This window comes from Rana temporaria, chromosome 3 (genome assembly GCF_905171775.1).
Source record: "Rana temporaria chromosome 3, aRanTem1.1, whole genome shotgun sequence".
Lineage (NCBI taxonomy): Eukaryota > Metazoa > Chordata > Amphibia > Anura > Ranidae > Rana > Rana temporaria.
The window spans coordinates 305429421-305455831 of NC_053491.1; the positions used below are offsets into that span (position 1 = coordinate 305429421).

Here is a 26411-nt window from a genome sequence, read left to right on the forward strand (position 1 = left end):
CGCCCCTTCCCATTGAAATCAATGGGCAGTGCAGCCAAAGCGCCTGCAAAGTGAGAAAGGGCTCCAAGGCCCCTGTCGCACTTGGGCGGTGGGTGCGTCGGTGGTAATGCGCCGCTATTTTTAGCCAAGCTTTACTGTCAATTTTGCATCGCTATTCAGCCACTAGCGGGGTGCTTTTACCCCCCGCTAGTGGCCAAGAAAGTGTAAAACCACAACTGCAGCGGCGCTTTGCTGGCGGTATAGCCACGGTGCCCATTCATTTCAATGGGCAGGAGCAGTGGAGGAGCGGTATACACACACACACACCACTCCTTCGCCACTCCAAAGATGCTGCTAGCAGGACTATTTTCTACCGTCTTGCTAGCTCACCGTTCCAGTGTGAATGCCCTCGGGGCTTTCACACTGGAGAGACAGCAGTGGCTCTTTCAGGGTGCTTTGCAGGCGCTATTTTTAGCATTATAGCACCTGCAAAAAGCCTTGGTGTGAAAGGGGTCCAAGTCTTGCCACAGATTCTCAATTGGATTTAGGGCTGGACCTTGACTGGGCTGTATGTTTAGGACCATTGTCCTGCTGGAAGGTGAACCTCACCCCAGTCTCATATCTTTGCAGACCTGTAATCATTCCATCAACTGATCAGCTTCCCTTTCCTCGAGGAAAAGCATCCCCACAACATTATGCTGCCATCACCATGTTTGAAGGTGGAGATGGTGTCTTCAGGGTGATGTGCAGGGTTAGTTTTCCGCCACACATAGCATTTTGCTTTTAGGAAAAAACAAAACAAAAACACAAAAAACACACACACACACACACACACACACACACACACACACATTTCGTTGGTCCATCACATAAAATCCCAATAAAATACATTTATGTTTTTGGCTGCAACATAAAATGTGGAAAATTTCAAGGCACTGCAAACCCTTTCACACTGAGGGCGTATTGCAGGCGCTATAGCGCCACACACACCCCTACCCCTCTCTCCACACACACACACACACACACACACCCACCCCTACACCTACCTTTCTCCACACACACACACACACACACACACACACACACACACACACACACACACACACACACACCCCTACCTCTCTCTCTCTCTCACTACACACACACCTACCTCTATCTACACACCTACCTCTCTCTCCACACACACACACACACACACACACACACCTTCCCCCCCAACCCCCCTCCCACACACACACACCCTCTACACCCCCCCCCCCCCCACACACACACACACCTACCTCTCTCTACACACACCTCTTTCTCCACACACACACACACCTACTTCTCTCTCACTACACACACACACACCTACCTCTATCTACACACCTACCTATCTCTCCACACACACACCTACCTCTCTCCACACACACACCTCTATCTACACACCTACCTCTCTCTCCACACACACACACCTACCTCTCTCTCCACACACACACACACACACACACACACACCCCCCTACTCCCCCCCCCCCCCACACACACATCCCTAAACACACACACCTACACCCCCCACACACACACATCCCTAAACACACACACCTACACCCCCCACACCCATTTCCACACACACACACCTCGCCACACACCCCTACCCCTCCACACACACACACACACACACACACATCTCTCCACACACCCACCTACCCCTCTACACACACACACACCCCTACACCTCTCCACACACACACACACACACCCCTATATCCACACACACACACACACACACACACACACACACCTATATCCACACACACCTATATCCATCCACACACACACATCCCTATATCCACACACACACACACACCTCTCCACACACACACACACACACCTCTCCACACACACACCTCTCTCCGATATCTATAGAGAGAAAATCTATCGCCAAATTCTACCTGTTTTACAGCATCTCCCAGCGATTACGTGACCCCAGTCTCTCTCTCCTCCCCACCCGACGCCAGCAGGGGAATCTCAGCCCTGCCCATTGGAGCCATCAGGCAGGGAGAGCAGAGAGCCTGGAGCCACACGAACGCTGGGAGATGCTGTGAAAACCGGTAGAAATCAGCATTTTTTTTTTATAAAGCACAGGCACTAGCATACAGCTTTTTATCTGACAGAGGGGATGATATAAAGACGATAGTGGCTTAAGCACATCAAACTTATTTTAATGATGTTTAAGTATCAGTTATTTGTTACAGTAGAATAACTAGTCAGCACGCACCTCCATCACCAACTGATGGGCTCTAGAAACCAGAGTCAGGCCATTGGCATGGTTAAATGTTTCAGAAATATCCTGTCCAAATGTGTAGCCAGCCCCTCTTGGAGAAATACCCCAACCACCACGGTCATCTGGGTCAGACCACAGCAGGTCACACATAGGCCCCTGTTAAAAAAAAAAAAAAAAAAAAAGTCCTTTAACTCAGTTTTATTCATGTACAGCCTTTTACGAGAAAAAAAAAAAAAGTTAACACTTTAGCAAAACAAAACAGAGTATACAGTACTTCACAACCGGGGAATTTTTTTTACGTTTTATAAAGGCAACATTTTAAAAACCCTTACAGGCCATCAGTTTAGTGTTATGAATTATGGCCCTAGAATTACTGCTCTCAGAGACCTTTGCAGCGACACCTTACATGTGGCACATATGTAATTAACATACAAGCAAAGCACACATGTGTATGTGGTCCCATGCTCCCCAGTGATCAAGTGGCCAGGATCACCTTGATTTAACAGCTGCTCGCCACCTTTAAAAAAAAATAAAACAAGCTTGGTGTCAAGTCCAGAATGTTTTAAATTGCCCAAGCACATGCAGAGGTTAAATAGTTATACTTTTTCCCCTTAAAGATGGAACTTCCGCTTTAAGAAAACCCCTGGCATGCCATTTTTTTTTTGGGGTGGGGGTAGGAGCGGGTACCTGGTTTTGACAGGCGCCGAGCAGAAGTTCCTCTCCCCCTCCCTGCAATCTTTTGGGACACGTCACAAAAGATTGTCCGGCCATTCAAGACAGCGCAGCTCGGATATGAAGCCGCAAGCTGTCACAGCTGGGCGCCCACACTTGCAATGTCGACACCCTGGAGAGGAGTGAGGCTTCGGGCGGCCGCATCGCTGGACCGTGGGACAGGAGAGTGTTTATCAAGTCAGCAGCTACACTTTTTGTAGCTGCTGACTTTTAAATGGGTGGAACTCTGCTTTAACTGATTGCCAACCAGCCGCCACAATCGGTTAGGCATGGCTGCATGAATCACTGTAGCTGTACGTCAGAAGCTTTAAGAGCTCGAGGGAATGCGCGCAGCGCTGGAGCAGATATGCATGTCCGCCGGCTACCTGTGATCGCTCCTCAGGGAGCTGGAACAGGGATCTGTCAATGTAAACCGGAAGATCCATGTTCTGACAGGGAAGTAGAAAGATCTGCTGTTCCTAGTGATCAGGAACAGCGCACTCTACTCCATCAGTATACTCCCCCACAAACACTTCCATAGGGAATAATTAACCCCTTTCCTGCCAGTGACATTTATACAGTAATCAGTGGCTATTTTTAGCTCTACTTAGCTACTAGTAAAAAAAAAAAAAAAAAAAAAGCCATACATCTATCCCAGCTATAACTTGCATGCAAACCAATCGATACACGCTTATTACGATTATTTTTAAAATATGTGGAATACATATTAGCCTAAAATGAAGAAATTTTAAAAAATGTTGGGATATTATAGCAAAAAGTAAAAAAAAAAAAAAAATTAAAATAAAATTCTCTTTAACCACTTCCATACCAGGCACTTACGCACCTTCCCGCCCAAGCCAATTTTCAGCTTTCAGCACTGTCGCACTTTGAATGGCAATTGCGCGGTCATGCTACACTGTACCCAAACAAAATTTGGCGTCCTTTTTTCCCCCACAAATAGAGCTTTCTTTTGGTGGTATTTGATCACCTCTGCGATTTTTTTTTATTGCACAACAACTAAAAAAAGACTGAAAATGTTGAAAAAAAATTATGTTTTTAATTTTTAATGTAAATTTTTTTGTAAATATGTTTTTCTCTTTCAATTATGGGCACTGATATGGTGGCACTGATGGGCACCGATGAGATGGCACCGATGGACATCGATGAGGTAGTACTGACGGGCACAGATGAGGTGGCACTGATTGGCGGCGCTGGTATGCAGCACTGATGGGCACACATAGGCGGCACTGATGGGCACACATAGGCGGCACTGATGGGCACACATAGGCGGCACTGATGGGCACACATAGGCGGCACTGATGGGCACTCATGGGCGGCACAGATGGGTGGCACTGATGGATACTTATGGGTGGCACAGATGGGCACTGATAGGTGGGCACTGGGCATGGATGGGCACTGGACACTGGGGTGGCACTGATGGACACTGTGGGGCAGCACAGGTGATTTACCCAGGTTGCCAGTCAGTGCCCATTTGTGGGCACTGATTGGCATCTTTTTTTTGTAACTTTTTTTTTTTTTTTCATGCTTTTTTTTTTTTTGCCCATCCTGGTGGTCCAGGGTGGGCTTCCCTGGTGGTCCCATTGTGGCGATTCGAGGGGGGGCTGCGCTGATAAGCAATCAGCGCGAACCCCCCCTGTCAGGAGAGCCGCCGATCGGCTCTCCTATACTCGCGTCTGTCAGACGCGAGTGAGGAAGAGCCATCGACGGATCTTCCTGTTTACATCGTGATCAGCCGTGATTGGACACGGCTGATCACGTGGTAAAGAGTCTCCGCCGGAGGCTCTTTACCGAGATCGGAGATGCAGGGTGTCAGACTGACACCCCGCATCACCGATCGCCACGCTGCGCGCCCCCACGAAATCCTGCAGGACGTTCGTGAACGTCCTGTCAGGATTTCACAACCACTTCCCGGACGTAAATCGGCTATAGGCCGGGCGGGAAGTGGTTAAAATTGGTCTTTTGTTTATAGCGCAAAAAAAATTAAACCTGTAGGAGGGGATCAAATACCACCAAAAGAAAAACACGTAAATTTTGTTTGGGTACAACAATTGTCAATTAAAGTGATGCAGTGCCGTATCGCAAAAAAATGGCCTAGAAATTAAAGTAGTTGTAAACCCTTACAGACCACTTTTACCTACAAGTATGCCTTAATCTAGGCTTACCTGTAGGTACAAGAAATATCTCCCAAAACAGATACTTGCAATAGACAGGCACCGATGTCTACGGCGCATGCGCCATAGACAACGGTGCACAGGCTCACCGAGTGTGCCGCTACTAACGGCGATCATGCTGTTAGTGGCGGCTCCCGCTCGCATTGCGCAGGAGTGACGTCATTGCAGCTCCAGCCAATCACAGCACCAGGGACATGGTGGCGACGGAGGAGGGGAACGAGGACCGCTGTGGGGGCTTTGATCTCAGGTAAGGAATTCATAATGAGCTAGTAATGCTATGCATTTTTTTGGGGAGATTTGCACAGAATTTTTGGGAATGAATAATAACTGCAAAATAAACCCATAAGTTCTAATACCACCACCCCCAAAGTGCCAGCAAGTTCTAAAGAAAGCATCACTATGGCAATGGTGAACAGTGGTCCAGATCCAAGCAGAGTCACAGCGATCGTGCCATTTAGCTGCCGCTTTTGTCCCCAGCCTCTGTCATTAGCAGAGCATATGGCGATAGGTGGGACAATGCTGGATGGAGGGCGGCAGCTGCCTGAATTAACTTTTTATGTTAACCAGGAGGCGAATGGCTGCAAGGATGCAGGGGGTGGTCCTAGCAACCCATCCCCAGCTTGCCAATATGAGAAGTTAACCCAGCAGCTCCCTCCTGTGCCTCTGTCTTCAGTCTAGGATTGTCGATAGAGATAGAGATACACACACGTAAAGGGGGCAGTGCTGTGTGGGGATTTGAACGGGACTGTGCTGTGGGGCGCACACAATGAGGTGCTGCGCAGAAAATGTGCATGGGTACAATTAACTTTTACACACAGAAATACTGTTTCCTGCACATTGAAATTGCATAGTATAAAAAACGCACCATGTGGTTTCCTTGCAGCTGCTTTATTGGTGTCAGGACCTTTTCCAGCAGAAAATGAAGGTACAGCAGCACGTTTAAATGAATAGGGAATAGGATAACGTGCAGAGGAAGTGTAGCAAATCCTTATATATGGAAAAATATGGAAAATATAGTCTGGCTACTAATCATGAGTGGCAAGAATGAAGAATGATACCGATACCATACACCATATACACCATATACACCATACAAATAAATATCATCAAAATAAAACATGCTGCAATGCAGCCAAAGCTAGCTGAAAAAAAATGTGTAGTACAGAGTGACAGTGCTGGTGTCATATGGTGAAATAAGTAATAACAAATGTACTGATACACAATAAGTGTGTACTGATACACAAGAAGTTACGAGAAGTGACGAATACGCGTAAGAGTATTACAAAGAGTCCACCAAGAGGTACCGGAGGTGACGTCGGCGAACGCTCTGTTTTTATATGCCTTTTTTTATCACAACAATGTGAGTACCTAGTGTATTTTGTTTGAATAAACCCCTTTTAAATGGATACTGCACTATTGGCACTTTTATCTCCCTGGGTGCGAGTCATTGTCACTGTTTGGACGTGACTACCGAGAGGGATCTACTTTTTTCAATTACAGTCCATTTTGATGACACCCTATGTGGATATGATAAGAAAAGTGTACCTGGGCTTTTATGCTGTTACCTTACAGCAGTAAGGTAAGGGGACATCCTCACTTACTCTGAAGAAAACACCGGAAATCAACCCCTTTTCACGTCACTTTGGCATCTACACCAGCACTTTTAATTTTGGATTTTGCCTGCTGCTATTATTTTGGATTTTGCCTGCTGCTATGTTTATAGTTATCTGCTGCATGGACATTTAACCTAGTTTATTACAGTCACTGGTGTGCTTTGCACGCTGTACACCTTATTGTGTATCAGTACATTTGTCATTACTTATTTCACTATACGACACTGTCACTCTGTACTACACATTTTTTCAGCTAGCTTTGGCTGCATTGTAGCACGTTTATTTTGATGATATTTATTTGTATGGTATACCGGTATCATTCTTCATTATTGCCACTCATGATTAGTAGCCAGACTATATTTTCCCATATATAAGGATTTGCTACACTTCCTCTGCATGTTATCCTATTCCCTATTCACAGCGCAGCACTACCCCTTTATTCTTCATTCGTTCCTGGTTTGATACACTATTCAGTGCAGCAGCTGTACCCCTTCCTTTTCCCCTCCCCCCACTCGTGGTAAGCGCGGTAATACTCACTCCATCACGTTTAAATGAATGGTGTACCTGCACACCTGGGCTGTGATGTAAAGAATACGAGTCATCACACAAAAATGCGATTCGGACCTCTGCTGGAACAACATTATACTAACCAGAAGGATAATTGATAAAATAAACTGATCAATTAATAAAATGTCCAAACATGCATTTCCAGTGAAAAATAAACCAAGTGGACAAAAAAAAAAAAGAAGAGGTGGTGAAATAGGCAATCAGTAACCCATATAAAACAGGTGGATAAAAATCCAGTAAATAAATATATAAATGTGCAACTGACATCAATGTGCATAAAAGTGCAAAAGTCTGGTACAAAATAAAGTCTTCCAAAAAGTTCATATTTCATACCGATGTGCAATAAACTCCAAAAGTGCAAGCAGGCAATCTTCACAGGATCACCGTGATTACAAAAAATAGAGTTACGCTTACCGGTAACGTCTTTTCCAGTAGTCTTTCAGGACAGCCCACAATTGAGAGATACTCCTCCTCTTCCTCTAGGAAACACTGCGCCAGCCCATAAATTTCTCACTCCCCCTGCCAGACCTCAGTTTTTATACGAGCACCTCCGGTCAGCTGGGGAGACACAAGAACATGTTAATAACATACTATTACATATCAACATCATGTCCTGGTCTTGAAATCAGACTTCCTCTATTCGGGTGGGTACCCAGGGCTGTCCTGAAAGACTACTGGAAAAGACGTTACCGGTAAGCGTAACTCTATTTTTCCCTTCCCGTCTTTCAGGACAGCCCACAATTGAGAGGATAATCGAGAACTTACCAACTAGGGTGGGACTATGGCTTGCAAAACCTTTCGCCCAAAGGCTTGCTCACCTGCCGAAACCAGGTCCACCCTGTAGTGTTTAACAAAGGTGGTGTAGCTGGACCATGTTGCTGCTTTGCAAATCTGTTCCGGCGTTGCTCCAGCTCTTTCTGCCTGAGAGGTTGCCAACGCTCGAGTGGAGTGTGCTTTTATTCCTGTAGGGATTTCCCTACCAGCCAAAGTGTATGCTTGCCCAATGCTTAGTCTTAGCCACCTGGCAATAGTGCGCCTAGATGCTTTGCATCCCTTCCTGGTTCCAGAAAATAAAACAAATATTGAGTCTGACCTTCTAAACCAGGGGTGGGCAATTATTTTTTCGATGGGGCCACATGAGAAACTAAAAATATTTTGGAGGGCCGGGCCAAAAGGCTAAACTCAATACTGCATAAAATCAATTGTATTTCTTTATAAAAAGCAGTAAATATCATTGTTGGAAAACTGGTACGAGTACTTGTTAGACATGGCACAGGAGGGGGACAGAGGCTGGGGACATGGCACAGGAGGGGGACAGAGGCTGGGGACATGACACAGGAGGGGGACAGAGGCTGGGGACATGGCACAGGAGGGGGACAGAGGCTGGGGACATGGCACAGGAGGGGGACAGAGGCTGGGGACATGACACAGGAGGGGGACAGAGGCTGGGGACATGGCACAGGAGGGGGACAGAGGCTGGGGACATGGCACAGGAGGGGGACAGAGGCTGGGGACATGGCACAGGAGGGGGACAGAGGCTGGGGACATGACACAGGAGGGGGACAGAGGCTGGGGACATGACACAGGAGGGGGACAGAGGCTGGGGACATGGCACAGGAGGGGGACAGACGCTGGGCACATGACACAGGAGGGGGACAGACGCTGGGGACATGACACAGGAGGGGGACAGACGCTGGGGACATGACACAGGAGGGGGACAGACCAGGGGAGGGCTGGCAGCCTTAGGCCTGGGGGGCAAGTCTAGTCAAGTGGCCCACTATACCAGCTCACCATCCATCTGCTCCACATTGCCCGCAGAGAGAGAGAGACTTCTCCACATTGCCCACATTTCCAGAATTTGCCTAAACAGAGAGAAACCGTTTCACATTGCCGGAACAGAGAGAAAAATCGATCCACATGGCCGTTTCTCTCTGGAAGCAATGTTGCGCAGTCTCTCTCTCTGTGCGGTCAATGTGAAGTGGTCCCTCTCTCTGTGTGGGTAGTGCAGTGCATGTGCAGGCACAGGCCTATGCACTGGCCCCCAGGACCAGATTAAAGGCATTGTGGGCCTGGTGCGGCAGTGGAGCAGATTTAGGAGCGGCATGGATATGATGCAAGTAATGTTCTATCCCAGCTTTCCTCTTACTGGCCACTCTCCTGCGTTTCCAGGAGCCTGTGCTGGCTTGTGCCCAGACTTGGTTGCAGCCACACAGGTGTAATGCTAGGCCTGGCATTTGATTTACCAAGCTTTCGTAAGAGAAATGTGTCAGTGTGTGCTGTGCTCTGAGGTGAACGTTTCCCAGCCATCAGAATACAGTGATCACTTCCGGCAGCTATAGCAGCCAGCAGTAATCGACAAAAAGAAAAAAGGACAGGCTGGCTGTACTGCAGTCAGCAAGCAAACTGAAAAAATTTAGAAAAAAACATCAAATGCAGCCACTGTTGCCCATCAAACGCAGCCACGGTACCCCAATAAACGCAGCCACTGTTGCCCATCAAACGCAGCCACTGTGCCCCATCAAACGCAGCCACTGTGCCCCATCAAACGCAGCCACTGTGCCCCATCAAACGCAGCCACTCTGCCCCATCAAACCCAGCCCCTGTGCCCCATCAGACCCAGCCCCTGTGCCCCATCAGACGCAGCCCCTGTGACCCATCAGACGCAGCCCCTGTGACCCATCAGACACAGCCCCTGTGACCCATCAGACGCAGCCCCTGTGCCCCATCAAATGCAGCCACTGTGCCCCATCAAATGCAGCCACTGTGCCCCATCAAATGCAGCCACTGTACCCATAAAACGCAGCCACTGCACCCTGTGCCCCATCAAATGCAGCCACTGTGCCCCATCAAATGCAGCCACTGTGCCCCATCAAATGCAGCCACTGTGCCCCATCATATGCAGCCACTGTGCCCCATCAGAAGCAGCCACTGTACCCATCAAATGCAGCCACTGTTCCCCATCAAACGCAGCCACTGTGCCCTATCAAATGCAGCCACTGTTCCCTGTGCCCCATCAAATGCAGCCACTGTGCCCCATCAAATGCAGCCACTGTACCCATCAAACGCAGCCACTGTACCCCATCAAATGCAGCCACTATGCCCCATCAAATGCAGCCACTGTTCCCTGTGCCCCATCAAATACAGCCACTGTGCCCCATCAAATGCAGCCACTGTACCCATCAAACGCAGCCACTGTGCCCCATCAAATGACACCCCCTCCGGACACGGACACCTAAATAGGGGCTGGGCACGGCGGCCATGGATAGATTCATGCAAGGCAGGAATCTATCAATTTTACATATAGGGGGTGGCATGATAGAGGGGGCAGCGCCTGTGCACCCTTAATAGACAGGCCACCACTGCACTGATGTGCTGGCGGTTTTCCATAGCCGCAGTACCTCAGACTTCTTTTAAGTTGTGCGTTTTTGCTGCATTTTCTGGAATTGCACCAAAGATGAAGCATGCAGGACTTTATGTGCACTTTCAGAACATGTACCAAAAAGGTACAACCTAATAGAAGTCTAACGGGACCGGGGGTAACATGCAGCAAGACAGTGCCAGTACACCAGCATTGCGACCAAACTGCAGCGTACGTGTGTGTGAACCCACATCAAAAAACATAGGAGGGCAAGAAACTCTGACAGGCTGCAGTGCTAGTAATGACAGGCTGCTGGTAATATGCAGAGGGGGGGAGAGAGAGCAGGAAGGGAGGGAGGAGGGGCTCAGTCACTTGTCACTTACTTGGTGGCAATGGACAGTCCCAGGAGGCTCACTTCTTTTTTTTTTTTTTAAGCCTGTGTATGTCGAGCAGAGCAGCAGACTGCTCTGTTTTAACTTTCCCTCCCACATATCCTCTTCAGACAACACGGGCTGCCAGTGTGGGCAGGGAAAGAGCAAGCAGATCCACCCACCCCCTGATAGAGCTTCGTGTGGAGGAGGGAGGGGAGGGGCTGGGCTGAACTCAGACACACAGAGACTGTGTCAGGCTGTCAGCCCAGAACAGAGCCCATCGCTGCTGCAGTAATAAATCCGGCCGTGTCTTCCCCCCGAGCTGCCGCTCTCAGCCAGCTCAGCGGCCCTTGTACAGAACATTAGAGCGGCCCGGGGGGAAGATGCATGCCTGTCACCCAGGCCAGTCCGCCCCTGGATCTGTCCAATCGCGAGCAAGGGGGAGTGTCTATGTGACTCCCCCTTGCTCGCGATTGGACAGATCCGTCCAAGGGGGAGTGTCTATGCGCGGCGGGGAAAACAGCTGTTCAAACGAACGCTGTCTGTAATGTTCCCCGCCGCGGTGATTAACGTGGCAGCGGCGGCGGCGGGCCGGATTAAAAGGTCCGCCGGGCCGTATACGGCCCGCGGGCCGTAGTTTGCCCAGGTCTGTTCTAAACGGTTTAGTCACCTCTAAGTAATGTAGGATACTTCTCCTAACATCTAACGTACTGAAACGACGTTCCCTTTCCCCCGAAGGGTTGGAACAAAAAGAGGGTAAAACTATATCTTGACTCCTGTGAAACTTTGAAGTCACTTTAGGAAGAAAGGCTGGATCGGTCTTAAAAACGACCCGATCCGGAAAAATAACACAAAAAGGGGGTCTGATCGATAGAGCTTCTAGCTCGCTGACCCTCCTAGCAGTGGTCACTGCAACCAAAAATGCTGTTTTTAAGGTTAAATCCCTTAGAGAACAATTATCTAAGGGCTCAAAGGGAGTACCCGTTAGGGTACGCAACACCAGGGTACGCAACACCAGAGACAGGTCCCAACTGGGGAAGGGTGGACCTCGAGCTGGTCTCTGTCTGGTTAGTGCTCTAAAGAACCTGACTACCCAGGGACTGGTGGCCAGAGGTTTTTCTAACTACACCGTAAGTGCCGAAACCTGCCCTTTAAGGGTGTTAACTGAAAGACCCTTATCTGCCCCACACTGAAGAAATTCTAAGACAGCCGTGGGGCTCTGTACAGAACAGGGGCAATTTACACACCATTCGTTGAAACGAAGCCAAACCTTCTTGTAAATTTTGCGGGTCTCCTTCTTTCTACTATTAAGGAGGGTGGCAATTAAACCTTCGGAAAATCCCATGGATCTTAGTATGGCTTCTTCAGTAGCCACGCCGCTAGCCTCCACCTGTGAACTTGTGGGCATAGGACTGGGCCCTGTGATAGAAGATCCTCTCGTTGAGGTAGAAATAAGGGTGGTTCTGCCGCTAACTGTTTGAGGACTGAGAACCATGCCCTCTTGGGCCAGTAAGGAGCTACCAGGACTAGAGAGGTGTGCTCTGATTGGAATTTTCTCAGAACTGCTGGCAGAAGTACCGGAGGTGGGAATGCATAGCATCTTCCGAACTTCCAGCTTTGGGACAGGGCATCCACCCCCCTTGCTCCTTCTCCCCTGTTCAGGGAGAAGAAACAGGGGGTCTTCGCATTTTCTCTTGAGGCGAAGAGGTCCACCTCCAGAGTTCCCCATCTCTTGTTCAAGAGATGAAAGACCTCCTGGTTGAGGGTCCACTCGCCCTCCCTCAGCTGCCTTCGACTGAGGAAGTCTGCGGTCACGTTTCTTTCCCCCCTCAGAAAGACCGCTGAAAGGGAGAGGGTGTGGATCTCGGCCCAGCCCAGAATCTCTGCTGCCAGGGCCGACAAACTTTCGCTTCTCGTGCCGCCCTGCTTGTTTAAGTAGGCTACGGCCGATGAATTGCCCGACCTCACCTGAATGTGGTGCCCCTGGAGTTCTTCCTGAAAGAACCTGAGGGCTAGGCCCACTGCCCTCAGCTCCTTCCAATTGGAAGATCTTTTCAGATCCTGGAGACCCCAGGTACCCTGCGCTGGAAGGGATCCCAGGTGTGCTCCCCAGCCCTTGCCGCTTGCGTCTGTGGTTACCACCCGAGACACCGGGATAATCCACAAACGTCCTTGGGTTACGTTGGTGGCCTTCCTCCACCACCAGAGGGATCTTTTTACCTGAAGTGGTACCTGAACCAAGGAGTCTAGGGCTTCTAGGCTGTGATCCCAGACCCTTAGTAGGAAGGCCTGCAGTGGGCGAAAGTGAAGACCTGCCCACTGCACGGCTGGGAGGGCAGATGTCAACAGACCTAGCGTTGACATCAGGGACCTTAGTGACACCTGTTGATTGTTTTTGAGGGAAGCCACTGCTCTGTCCAACTTCTTGACTTTCTCTACCGGGAGGAACACTCTTGAGAGAGTAGAATCCAGCAGGTACCCCAGGTAAGTGATCCGTTGTGATGGATTTAAACTGGACTTTTCTAAGTTCAGCAACCACCCTAGGTCCGTTAGAACCTTCTTGGTCACTTCCAGGTCCCTGGATAGCTGCTCTGGTGAGGCTGCGAAAAGAAGCAGGTCGTCCAGATAAGCTATGATGGATACCCCCTGAAGCCGCAGAAACGCTATGGGTTCTGCCAGGATCTTGGTAAAAATCCGGGGCGAGGAGGATAGCCCGAATGGCAGAGCCTGGAACTGGAGGTGTACAATCGTTCCCTCTAGGTCCACGGCCAATCGCAGATATTTCTGAGAACTCTCTGCGATCGGAACGTGCAAGTATGCGTCTCTGAGGTCCAGAGATACCATGAAACAATTGAGGGGAAGGAGGGCTCTGACTGTGTAAATCGATTCCATGCAGAACTTCCTGTATGAAATGGATCTGTTCAGAGGTTTTAGGTTTAGGATTAACCTGTATTTCCCTGAGGGCTTTTTTACCACAAAGATATGTGAAAAAAATATCTTTCCTTCCTCTGCCCTTGGAACTCTGAGGATGACACTCTGATCCTCTAGCTCCCTTAGAGCTCCCAACAAGGCTTCGGATCTCTCCTTGTCCCTGGGTAGATGGGTAAAAAGGTATCTCTGGGGGGGAGGCGATGAAAATTCCAGTCGGTATCCCCCTCTTATGACCGCCAGGACAAACTGGTTTGGGGAAATTGATTCCCATTGTGGGAGAAAGGTCCCCAGTCTTCCTCCCACCCTGACTAGAGAGTCATGGGTTCTTAGGGGGCTGGACAGGAGGGTGAAAAATCGCTCCACCTCTGCCCTTGGGGGTCCAAATCCTCTTTTGGCCTGCCGGTTTGGCCCCTTTCTGTTTTTGCGGACGAAACCCCCTTCCTGCCTGTACTGCGACTTTTCTTTTAGGAGGAAAGGCCTTCTTTTTGTCCGCCGTGCGGTCTAGTACTGCTTCAAGGCCTGGGCCAAAAAGCAGGTCACCTGTGAAGGGAATACCACACAACTTGGACTTAGAGGCGCTGTCGCCAGTTCAAGTCTTGAGCCAGGGGGCCCTTCTGGCCGAGTTAGCCAGAGCAGCCGATCTGGCTGACATGCGGACTGACTCCGCTGAGGCATCCGCTATATAAGCGACTCCTTGCAGGATAGTAGGGAAGGAAGCTAAAATAGTTTCCTTATCCGTACCAGCTTCAATGTGCTCCTGAATCTTAGAGAGCCAATGTTCCAGATTGCGGGCCATTACCGTGACGGCAAGTTCTGGTTTAAGATTCCCGATAGTAGAGTCCCAACATTTCTTTAATAGGGAATCCATTCTTTTGTCCATAACATCGGACAAAACCCCCATGTCCTCAAACGCTAAATCCGTGTTCCTGGACACTTGGGAGAAGGCGGCGTCTAATTTGGGGCTTTTGTTCCAAACAGACAAAGGATCCTCTGAGAAGGGGAATCTCCTCTTTAGGGATCTGGAAAAAAAGGGTTTCCTTTCAGGATCCTGCCACTCCTTCTTAATGGTCTCTACCAGTATTTCATGTACTGGGAAGACCCTTTTCTCTTGCTCCTCCAGACCTCTGTACATTCGATCATGGAGGGTAAGAGGTTTCTTGTCGGTTTGGATACCAAGGGTTGTGTAAACTGCCCCTAAGAGGTCCTCTACCTCATCCAGCGACAATTTGTACCTAGAGGGCTTCCTGGACTCCCCGTCCTGGTCCTCTCCATCTGACCCCTCTTGAGAATCAGAGGTGGCACTATCCGGAAGAACCGGTTCCTCTTGGGAAGGGCCTGCGGAAACGTCTGCCATAACTGCTGCAATGGGTATGACAGGAGCAGGACCCTGAGCCTGTGGCTGGGTTGTAACCTGGGTGGGGACAGCCAGAGGCTGTAACCTCTCAAACGGAGATTTAAAATGAGGAGAAAGTGGATGACAGCTCTTTAACAGAGGCTGCAAGTCCTGACTCCTGTTCTAATTCATTTTCCCTGACTAAGGATTGAATGCAATCCCTACACAGGACCTTAGTCCATGATTCTGGAAGGACATCCCTACAGGAGGCACACTTCCTCTTTGAGCTATGCCTTCCACCACCCGTCTTTTCAATGGCCTTCTGAAACACAGAAAAGGGCAGAAAACAACAGTTTTAAAAAATCATAAATTTGGTTACAACCCCGGGAGTGCACCTAGCCCCCTATAAACCCTGGGACTAAGGACTCCCCCCTCCCCTGGCCACCCAGGGGGCTTGCCTCCCCATGCATTGAACCCTACATGGAGAGGCAAACCTAAGCTAGAGAGCGCCCCTCCCCAGGGTACTCTTACCTTAGGCTCGCTGGAGGTAGCGTTAGTTGTCAGGGCTGGCTCTGGAGATGCTGCCGACATGACCGCAGGTGGCTGCTTGCTGAGAGCTTCTCTTCGCCTGTGCGAGATCCGACTCCCTCCAGCGTCCGCCCGGACCTCCTATCAGCACCGCGACCCGGAACCGGAAGTGGCGGTTCAAAGGGGAGACATCCGCTCTACGCCGGAAATGACGTCACCCGCCGTCCAGCCCGCTCGGTTCAAAAAATTTTGCGGCCTGTAGTACAGGGCGAGCCTTGATGTCTCCCTCGCTGCGCCCCACTGGACGGGATAGGGGTCCCCCGCAACCAGCAGCCGCGCTCGACGTGGATGGGGTGGCTAATGGTGGGCCTGCACCGCACCAGGATTCACCTGAAAAGCCTCTGCTTCCTTTAAGGTAAAAGAATGGCCTCAGTCCTCTGCCTGAATTGGCCTAGGTTCCCATGCACAGTGTCTCCCCACCGGAGGAAACACTAATACTGAGGTCTGGCAGGGGGAGTGAGAAATTTATGGGCTGGCGCAGTGTTTCCTAGAGGAAGAGGAGGAGTATCTCTCAATTGTGGGCTGTCCTGAAAGACGGGAAGGGAAAGTGCAGGTGCTGTTTCTTCCAGTGCATGCTGCTCCATAGTGCAGTAGGTTAAAAAAGGGGGGGGGGGATTTATTAAACAAAAAATCACACTTACAATAAAGCAGAGAATCGTCAGCGTTGTAAACATATGAACTCCCGGTCTCGGCCACGAGTGCGTCACCACGGCTTCCAAGTCCTTCACGCGTATCGTGACAGACTACGTCACTTTCTCAAAAGGATGACGCACTCCCGGCCATGGCCGAGATCAGGAGTTCATACGTTTACAACGCTGACCATTCTCTGCTTTATTGAGATAGTGAGATATAGTGTGATTTTTAGGTTTAATAATTCCCCCCCTTTTTTAACCTACTGCACTATGGAGCAGTATGGGGAAACTGTTGTTAGCACCTGCACTGGAAGAAACAGTACTTGCACTTTTGTAATCACCGTGATCTTGTGAAGATTGCCTGCTTGCACTTTTGGAGTTTATTGCACATCAGTATGAAATATGAACTTTTTGGAAGACTTTATTTTGTACCAGACTTTTCCTTTTTTATGCACATTGATTGATGACATTTTTATATTTACTGAATTTTTATCCACCTGTTTTATATGGGTTACCGATTGCCTATTTCACCTCTTTTTTTTCACTTGTCCACCTGGTTTATTTTTGCACTGGAATTGCATGTTTTGGATTTGTTTGGACATTGTATTAACCACTTAAGCCCCGGACCTTTAGGCAGCTTAATGCCCAGGCCAGGTTTTGCGATTCGGCACTGCGTCGCTTTAACAGCCAATTGCGCGGTCGTGCGACGTGGCTCCCAAACAAAATTGGCGTTCTTTTTTCCCCACAAATAGAGCTTTCTTTTGGTGGTATTTGATCACCTCTGCGGTTTTTATTTTTTGCGCTATAAACAAAAATAAAGCGACAATTTTGAAAAAAAATCTATATTTTTTACTTTTTGTTATAATAAATATCCCCCAAAAACATATAAAAAAAATGTTTTCCCTCAGTTTAGGCCGATACGTATTCTTCGACCTATTTTTAGTAAAAAAAAAAAAAATCGCAATAAGCGTTTATCGATTGGTTTGCGCAAAATTTATAGCGTTTACAAAATAGGGGATAGTTTTATTGCATTTTTATTAATTTATTTTTTTACTACTAATGGCGGCGATCAGCGTTTTTTTTCATGACTGCGACATTATGGCGGACACTTCGGACAATTTTGACACATTTTTGGGACCATTGTCATTTTCACAGTAAAAAATGCATTTAAATTGCATTGTTTATTGTGAAAATGACAGTTGCAGTTTGGGAGTTAACCACAGGGGGCGCTGTAGGAGTTAAGGTACACCTAGTGTGTGTTTACAACTGTAGGGGGGTGTGGCTGTAGGACTGACGTCATCGATCGAGTCTCCCTTATATAAGGGATCACTCGATTGATACGCCGCCACAGTGAAGCACGGGGAAGCCGTGTTTACACACGGCTCTCCCCGTTCTTCAGCTCCGGGGAGCGATCGCGACGGAGCGGCTATAAACAAATAGCCGCGCCGTCGTCCCGGATCGCTCCCCAAGGGAACCCGACCGCCGCATGTAGCGGGGGGAGTCCCGATCGGACCCCCGACCCGCGGAAAGGCAGGGACGTACATGTACGCCCATTTGCCTGTACGTGCCATATTGTGGACGTACATATACATGCGGCCGTCGGGAAGTGGTTAATTGATCAGTTTTTATTTTAGCAATTATCATTCTGTTCACCCATTTAGTTACATAGTCATGCAGTCAGTGAGCGCCCCCTACCTTCTTTTTATTATATATGTGCGAACATTTATTTTAGGTTTTAGATTATTTCCCTTTGGCATGCGCATTAGTTCCCCCCTTTAATTTATTATACTAACCAGACCTCCATGAATTTTAATTCAAATACCCCTGTTCTAAAGGGTCCTCCATGGTAAAACTCTCCAAGTATAGCTAAAACCAACACTTTTTCCCCCCCACTTCCTGTCTTGAGATGAAGTGAGATATCTCTCCGAAAAGGAAGGGAAAACCTATCTTAGCCGTTACTGGAACAAGGCAGTCTATGGCACAAACTTATAAACGGAATATTGGCGCTACCTTTTCTAGGCACAAAAGGTTTGAATAAACTTGTAAAAAAGAAGATCACTTACACAGATCTTTGATTGGATACTGTGGCAATGCATAGCAGTACTGCATAATATAGCAATAAGAAATCTATAGTCAATTGTTTAGTGTTATTAGGTTATTGCATATCTCTTGGTATTGAACAAAAGCCTAAATATTGGCTGCACAGGTATCCGCACACATGATTTGTTAAAAAGATCACAAAAGTCTAGTGATTCTAGTTGTGTAAATCAGTTTTTAAAGACGACATGCCAACAATACCTCATGCGGAACTTCCTGCAGACGGTCAAGTGCCCGAATATGATCCAGTGTATCGATTGAGGGGGACAATCCTCCATGTAAACAAAAGATCTGCAAGCAAAAGATTAAACCATATTATAAAAAACACACACACACACACACACACACACACACACACACACCTAGTACATCTCTAATACAAGGACATTTACAAAGCTTCAAGGTTGCTAGGCATCTCCTTTGCACTTGATTTCCTACCACTCTTGCCAGTAAATCCAAGCATTCAATGACAGTCAAGATTAGCCTTGCATTACAGGAGTGACTGCAGTAGCCCTTGTGTAAAAAGGACAGTTTTATTGTAAGGATTTAACATTGGGTTTTAACATTGTAACAAAGGTAGCTCTGCATTTCTGACCAGATCCATATCGGTTGGCTTTGCACTTAAAGTGGTTGTAAATCCTTTACAACCACTTTAAGGCTTACCTGTAGCTACCCAGGATAGCTCCTAAACCTACACGGTTTTGATGTCCAATGCATGTGCCAATGTCATCAGACCATGCGCACTAAAGCAAACTGGAAGCAATGGTGCGTATGTGCCGTTACTTCAGTCAGTGTGTCGTTACCGGCAGCTCCTGCGTGCATGCCAATCACAGGGCCAGAGCCTGTGTTACCCGGAAGTCACTTCAGGAGAGATGTCGCCAGCCGGAAAGGGTACGAGGAGCACTGTGGGGGCTTCGATGTAAGGCAATTCATGAACAGCTAGTATGCATACTAGCCGATTATGCCCTTGTCTGGCAGGGTTTTTTTTTTTTTTTAAATAGGGTTTACAACCACTTAAGACCCGGACCAAAATGCAGGTAAAGAACCAGGCCCCTTTTTGCGATTCGGCACTGCGTCGCTTTAACTGACAATTGTGTTTACAAAATAGGGGATAGTTTTATTGCATTTTTATATATATAAAAAAAAAAAAAAAAATTACTACTAATGGCAGCGATTTTTTTTCGTGACCGACATTATGGCGGACACTTTGGAAAATTTGACACATTTTTGGGACCATTGTCATTTTAACAGCAAAAAATGCATTAAAGATGCATTGTTTACTGTGAAAATGACAATTGCAGTTTGGGAGTTAACCACAAGGGGGTGCTGAAGGGGTTAAGTGTGACCTCATCTGTGTTTCTAACTGTAGGGGGTGTGGCTGTAGGTGTGACGTCATGGATTGTGATTCCCTATATTAGGGAACACACAATCGATGATGGCGCCACAGTGAAGAACGGGGAAGCTGTTTACACACAGTTCTCCCCGTTCTTCAGCTCCGGGGACCGATCGCGGGACTCCAGCAGCGATCAGGTACACGGGTCCCGCGGCCCACGGCTGGGCATTTAACAATCACATACAGGTATGCGATTGTGCCCAGCCGTGCCATTCTGTCGACGTATATCAGCGTTAGGCGGTCCTTAAGTGGTTAAAGAGAAAGGATACCATTGTGAAGACTATCTTTAAAATGGACCATAGTATAAATAATGGTATTTGCGCTGTGCAATACGAGAGGGTATACTAAAAACAAAAATTATAAGTAGGTATAAAAATAAGTGTCAAAGATGAATCTATAAATACAGACAATATATGACATATAAATGGCATAAATAACGTGATAAATACTGCATGGTGACAAAAAAAATTAAAAAAAGTGACACATACAATGATCCAGTAGGAAATTCCATGTCACAATACAAAATAGTGAGTAATGAATCCAACAAAAGTCGGTCTAGTATGCAGAATCGATCCCATCACCAAAGGAAAGATAAATAAAATTAAATTCTTTAAACCAAGAATCTTCAGTGATAACCCCTGTGTGTCTGCAAGACGCTCACCTTACTGCCATAAGGTATACAGCATAAATAGATCTCTGGTACGACCAGTCGGGTTTGGAACACTATGTACTATCCACAGTTAACGGAAGGATAGGAGCTCGCCACATGTGGTTTGCTACATTACTCTTCCATTTTAAATGTGTGCTATGGTTTCAATAAATTGTTTTATTATACGAGATCACGCTATGGCAGGGGTATGCAACCTGTGGCACTCCAGCTGTTGCAGAACTACAATTGTAACTGCCAACCTTGCAATGCCTCATGGGAAATGTAGTTCCACAACAGCTGGAGCGTCAAAGGTTGCCTACCCCTGCTATGGGCACTTTTCTCCCCCAATTTTAAATTACATACATCGAGCCTGTACCTGAGGGAGGTTGGATCTAAGGCAGGACCAGGACTATATGCAGGGGGCTTACGAACTCTGCGTTCATAGTTACATAGTCAGGTTGAAAAAAAAAAAAAAAGACAAAGTCCATCCAGTTCAACCATAAAAAAAATATATATATTATTAACAACAACAACAACCCCATATACCCACTTCTATACCCACAGTTGATCCAGAGGAAGGGGAAAAACCCCAGCAGAGCATGATCCAATTTGCTACAGCAGGGGGAAAAATTCCTTCCTGAGAGGCAATCGGATATTCCCCGAATCAACTATACCTATAAATGTTAGTACCCAGTTATATTATGTACATTTAGGAAAGAATCCAGGTCTTTCTTAAAGCAATCTACTGAGCTGGCCAGAACCATCTCTGCATGGAGACTATTCTACATTTTCACAGCTCTTACTGTGAAGAAACATTTCCGTATTTGGAGGCGAAATCTCTTTTCCTCTAGATGTAAAGAGTGCCCCCTTGTCCTTTGTATTGACCGTAAAGTGAAAACACCAAGGTCACTATATGGACCCCTTATATATTTGTACATGTTGATCATTAATGTTGATCATTAATCTCCTCTTCTCAAACGTGAATAAATTCAGTTCCTCTAATCTTTCCTCATAGATTAGCTCCTCCATGCTTATCAGTTTGATTGACCTTCTCTGCACTTTCTCCAGTTCCCCAATATCCTTTTTGAGAACTGGGGTCCAAAACAGAACTGCATATTTTCCAGATGGTCTTACGAATGATTTGTACAGGGGCAAAATTATATCCATCTCTGGAGTCCATGCATCTCAATACAAGAAAGGACTTTGATCGCTTTGGAAACCCGCAGCTTGGCATTGCATGATCTACCAAAACCCCCAGATCCTTCTCCACTATGGATTCCCCCCATTTGTACCCCCCCATATTCCCCCCATTTGTACCCCCCCCCATATTCTTAGTCCCAAAGTGCATAACTTTACATTTATCAACATTAAACCTCATCTGGCACATAGTTGCCCAATTAGACAGAGCATTGAGGTCAGCTTGTAAATTGGAGACATCTAGCAATGACGTTATTCCACTGCATAGCTTAGTGTCATCTGCAAAGACAGAAATGTTACTTATGATCTCAGACCCAATATTATTTATAAAGATATTAATAAGTAAGGGTTCCAGCACTGAACCTTGGGGTACACCACTGATAACCTTAGACCAGTCAGAGTAATACTCATTAATCACTACTCTAAATTCTGTCTTTTAGCCAATTTTCTATCCATTTACAAACTGATATTTCCAATCCTGTAGACTCTACCTTACACATTAGCCATGTGTGCGGAACTGTATCGAACACTTTTGCAAAATCCAAGTTTACCACGTCCACTGCCACCCCTCTGTCCAAGGTTTTACTTCCCTTTTCATAAAAAGAAATCAGGTTTGTCTGACAACTTCCGTCTTTCATGAATCAATGCTGTCTGTTGCTTAAAACATTTTTTTCCAGCAAGAACTCATCCATGTGGTCTTAATCTCTCCCAATCTCTTCCCAACTATAGAAGTTAAATCAACAGGTCTATAGTTACTTGGTAAAGACTTTTGTTCCCTTTTTAAATATAGGCATCACATTGGCCCTGCGCCAATCCATTGGTACTATTCCTGCCATTAATGAGTCCCTAAAAATTAGAAACAATGGCTTTGAAATTACAGAGCTCAATTCTTTTAGGATCCGTGGATGTATGCCATCTGGTCCAGGTGCTTTATCCACCTTTATTCTGACTAAATATTTTCTGGACCCTATCAAATTTGAGCCATTGTGGATCATTTGGGGCTGTGTCAATATCACCCTCATTATGGACATGAGCTCCCTCATGCTCCTTTGTATACACAGAGCTGAAGAAAGTATTTAATAAAATTAGCCTTCTCTTTGTCCCCAGTCACCCACTCTAGATTATTTTGTAAAGGGCCTACATGCTCAGACTTGACCTTTTTACTATTAATATATTTGAATAATTTTTGGGGGTTTGTCCTATCTTTTTCAATCCGTTCATTTTGAGTTTTTGCATCCTTGATTTCCTTTTTACATATACCGTTATATTCTTTAACATTTAAAGGACACTAGTGTTCCTTCATTTTTATATTTTTTAAAAGCTCTTTTCTTATAGTTTATAGCTTTTTTAAAGTGGTTGTAAACCCACTTTTGTAAGTTACACCTACAGGCAAGCCTAAATTAAGGCTTACCTGTAGGCGTTAGGAATATCTCTTAAACCGGCACGCTTTAGGAGATAGTCGCCGAATGACACGCACTGCTGTCTACGGCGCGCAGGTGCACTGAAAATAGCCATTCTAAATTTGGCAATGTCGAATTTGACAGCTCCCGTGCGCATGCGCGGAGTGACGTCATCGCCAATCACAGTGCCTGAGCGGCGACCCGGAAGTAACCTCCAGGAGCGATGGATGCGGCGGAGGGGGACACGAGGACTGCTTCTGGTGCTTTGTTCTAAGGCAAGTACATGCACAATGAGCTAGTATGCTAGTCATACTAGCTCATTATGGCTTTGTCTTACAGGTCCCCCCCCCAGGGTTTACTTCTGCTTCAACTTTGGCCGTGAGCCACATAGGTTTTATTTTTAGCCTTTTAAACTTATTGCCCATGGGAATATACTTTGCCGTGGAGTTCACATTTCTTTTTTGAAGAATTCCCATTTCTGTGCCCATTAATGCCAATATTCTCTCCCAGTCCAAATCCCGGAGAGCAGCCCTCATCCTTGGAAAATTTGCTCTCTTGAAATTACCGTATTTATCTGCGTATAACACACACCCTAACTTTAAGAGGGAAGTTTCAGGAAAAAAAAAACGTTCCACGGCCCCATGCGTATAACACGCAGGCACAGTTTACCCTCCATTTTCAAGGTAAAAAAGTGAGTGTTATACGCCAATAAATAGAGCAAGTTTTTATCTTTTTTCTTATGTGATTTTTGCTTACAGCCAACATCAAATGAAATCATGTTATGGTCACTGCTACCCAGGTGTTCCTTTATCTGAACATTAGTAATACGCTCTGCATGGTTTGAGATTACCAGGTCCAACAGAGCATCATTCCTAGTTGGGGCCTCAAACTGAACCATAAAATGGTCCTGGTAGGTTTATACATTTTTTTGCCCTTTAACCGTCCTTCCAGCAGTGCCATTACTCCAGTAAATTTCTGGGTAGTTAAAATTCCCCATTATTATCACCATCCCAGCCCTTTTCATCTGTGCAAGGAGCCGACTCTCCCCCTCATTAACATTGGGTGGTCCATAACAAACTGCAATGATTAACTTTGAACTACGCACATATGTATGCAGTTCCACCCATAATGCTTCAGACTCATCGCACTCCCATCTACCAGGTCCTCTTTCGCACTCGCTTTGAGATCACTTCCCACAGAGACAGACCCCTCTACCTATCCTTTTTACCCAGTATTTCGGAAAGAGTGCATAGTCAAGAAAATAGCCTAGTCATGTGAGGAATGAAGCCAAGTTTCAGCAATACCGATTCTATCATAGCTCTCCTGATGCACCAGAGCTTCCAACTCACCTACTGTATTTTGCTTGGCAGACTTATGCCATTGGTGAACACTTTAACCGCTTGCCGCACGACCATTTACGCCGACAGAATGGCGCGGGCAGGCAGATTGGCGTACAGGTACGTCCCTTTAAATCTGCCGTCCAGCGGCACGAGACTCCCACGATTGTGGTCGGCAAGGGCAGAACAGGGGAATGCCTTTATAAACAAGGCATTCCCCTATTCTGCCTAGTGACACTGGCACTGACGACCGTTCCCTGTGATTGGGAACGGTCATCAGTGATGTGTCACGTGTAGCCACGCCACCTAACAGTAAGAATCACTTCCTAGGGAACACTTAACCCCTGCAGCACCACCTAGAAGTTAACCCCTTCACTGCCATTGTAATTTTTACAGTAAACAGTGCATTTTTATAGCACTGATCGCTGTAAAAATGACAGTGGTCCCAAAATGGTGTCAAAAGTCTTCATGTGTCCACCATAATGTCGCAGTTCTGATATAAAAAAAAAAAAAAGCCGATCGCCGCCATAACTAGTAAAAAATAAATAAAAATGCCATAAAAACAGTCCCCTATTTTGTAGATGCTATAACTTTTGCGCAAACCAAACGCTTATTGCGATTTTGTTTACCAAAAATATGTAGAAGAATACGTATCGGCCTGAACTGTGGGGGGGGGGGGGGAAAGGTACATTTTTTGGTGATATTTATTATAGCAAAAAGTAAAAAAATATTGAATTTCCTTCAAAATGTACGCTCTTTTTTGTTTATAGCGCAAAAAAAAAAAAAAGGGTGATCAAATACCACCAAAAGAAAGCTCTATTTGTGGGATAAAAAGGACGTCAATTTTGTTTGGGAGCCAAGTTGCATGACTGCGCAATTGTCAGTTAAAACGATGCAGTGCCGAATCGCAAAAAGTGGCCTGGTCTTTGACCACCAAAATGGTCCGGGGCTGAAGCGGTTAATGCATTAATGTATTTTGACTGATCACATACTATGCTCTTGGGCTTACGAAATCTGTGTTCGTGGATTGATGTCCATGCTTTATAGTTTAAAAGCGAGTGCATCTCTGTTGGATTTGCTGCCATTCACCCTCCCTTTTCTGTACCATACAGGGTTATGCCATAGGCTTTCTATGCTTTTTTTTTATGCTTCCATCTGCTACTGAGACTTGAAAAGGATCAAGATTATCATACCACAACCAGGAGTGAATTATTGTATCCTGCTCAGGAGATTTATGCTGTATACCTTACGGCAGTAAGGTGAGCGGCTTGCAGACACGTGTTTTTACTGAAGATTATTGGTTTAAAGCATTTCATTTATCTTTCCTTTGGTGATGGGATAGATTCTGCATACTTGACACAGAGTTTTGTTGGATTCGTTACTCCCCATTTTGTATTGTGACACGGACTTTCCTACTGGATCATTGTATTCATCATGCAGGATTCATGCTGTATTTATCATGTTATTTATGCCATTTATATGTCCTCGTCTATTTTTATAGTTTCATTTTTGACACTTTTTATACCTACTTATTTTTGTTGTTTTTAGTGCACCCTCTCGAATTGCACAGCGCAAAATACCACCATTTATTCTTTTAACCCTGCTTTTTTTCTGTCTAAAATCAGATTCACAGGTTTTTGCAGCAGTGCCCCCCTAGTGTTAAAATTTTAGACAGCGCAGGAGTTAGTCACTTACACTTTACATACATTAGTTACATAGTTGGTGAGGCTGAAAAAAGGCACAAGTCCAAACCGTGTGTGATTTTGTCAATATTGCATTGTATATCCCTGTATGCTGG

At 46.5% G+C, this 26411-nt stretch overlaps 1 protein-coding gene across 2 annotated transcripts in view; it reads right to left on the reverse strand.

The window, feature by feature from the left end:
- Window positions 1–26411, reverse strand: part of LOC120932432 (serine/threonine-protein phosphatase 2A catalytic subunit alpha isoform) — a 293164-nt gene that overhangs the window by 138843 nt on the left and 127910 nt on the right. For both annotated transcript variants that reach the window (XM_040344785.1, XM_040344784.1), the window contains exons 4-5: window positions 18839–18928; window positions 2239–2400 (exon numbers count right to left, since the gene is read on the reverse strand). In XM_040344785.1, the coding sequence (XP_040200719.1) occupies window positions 2239–2400; window positions 18839–18928 (252 nt within the window). The remainder of the gene's footprint in view (window positions 1–2238; window positions 2401–18838; window positions 18929–26411) is intronic.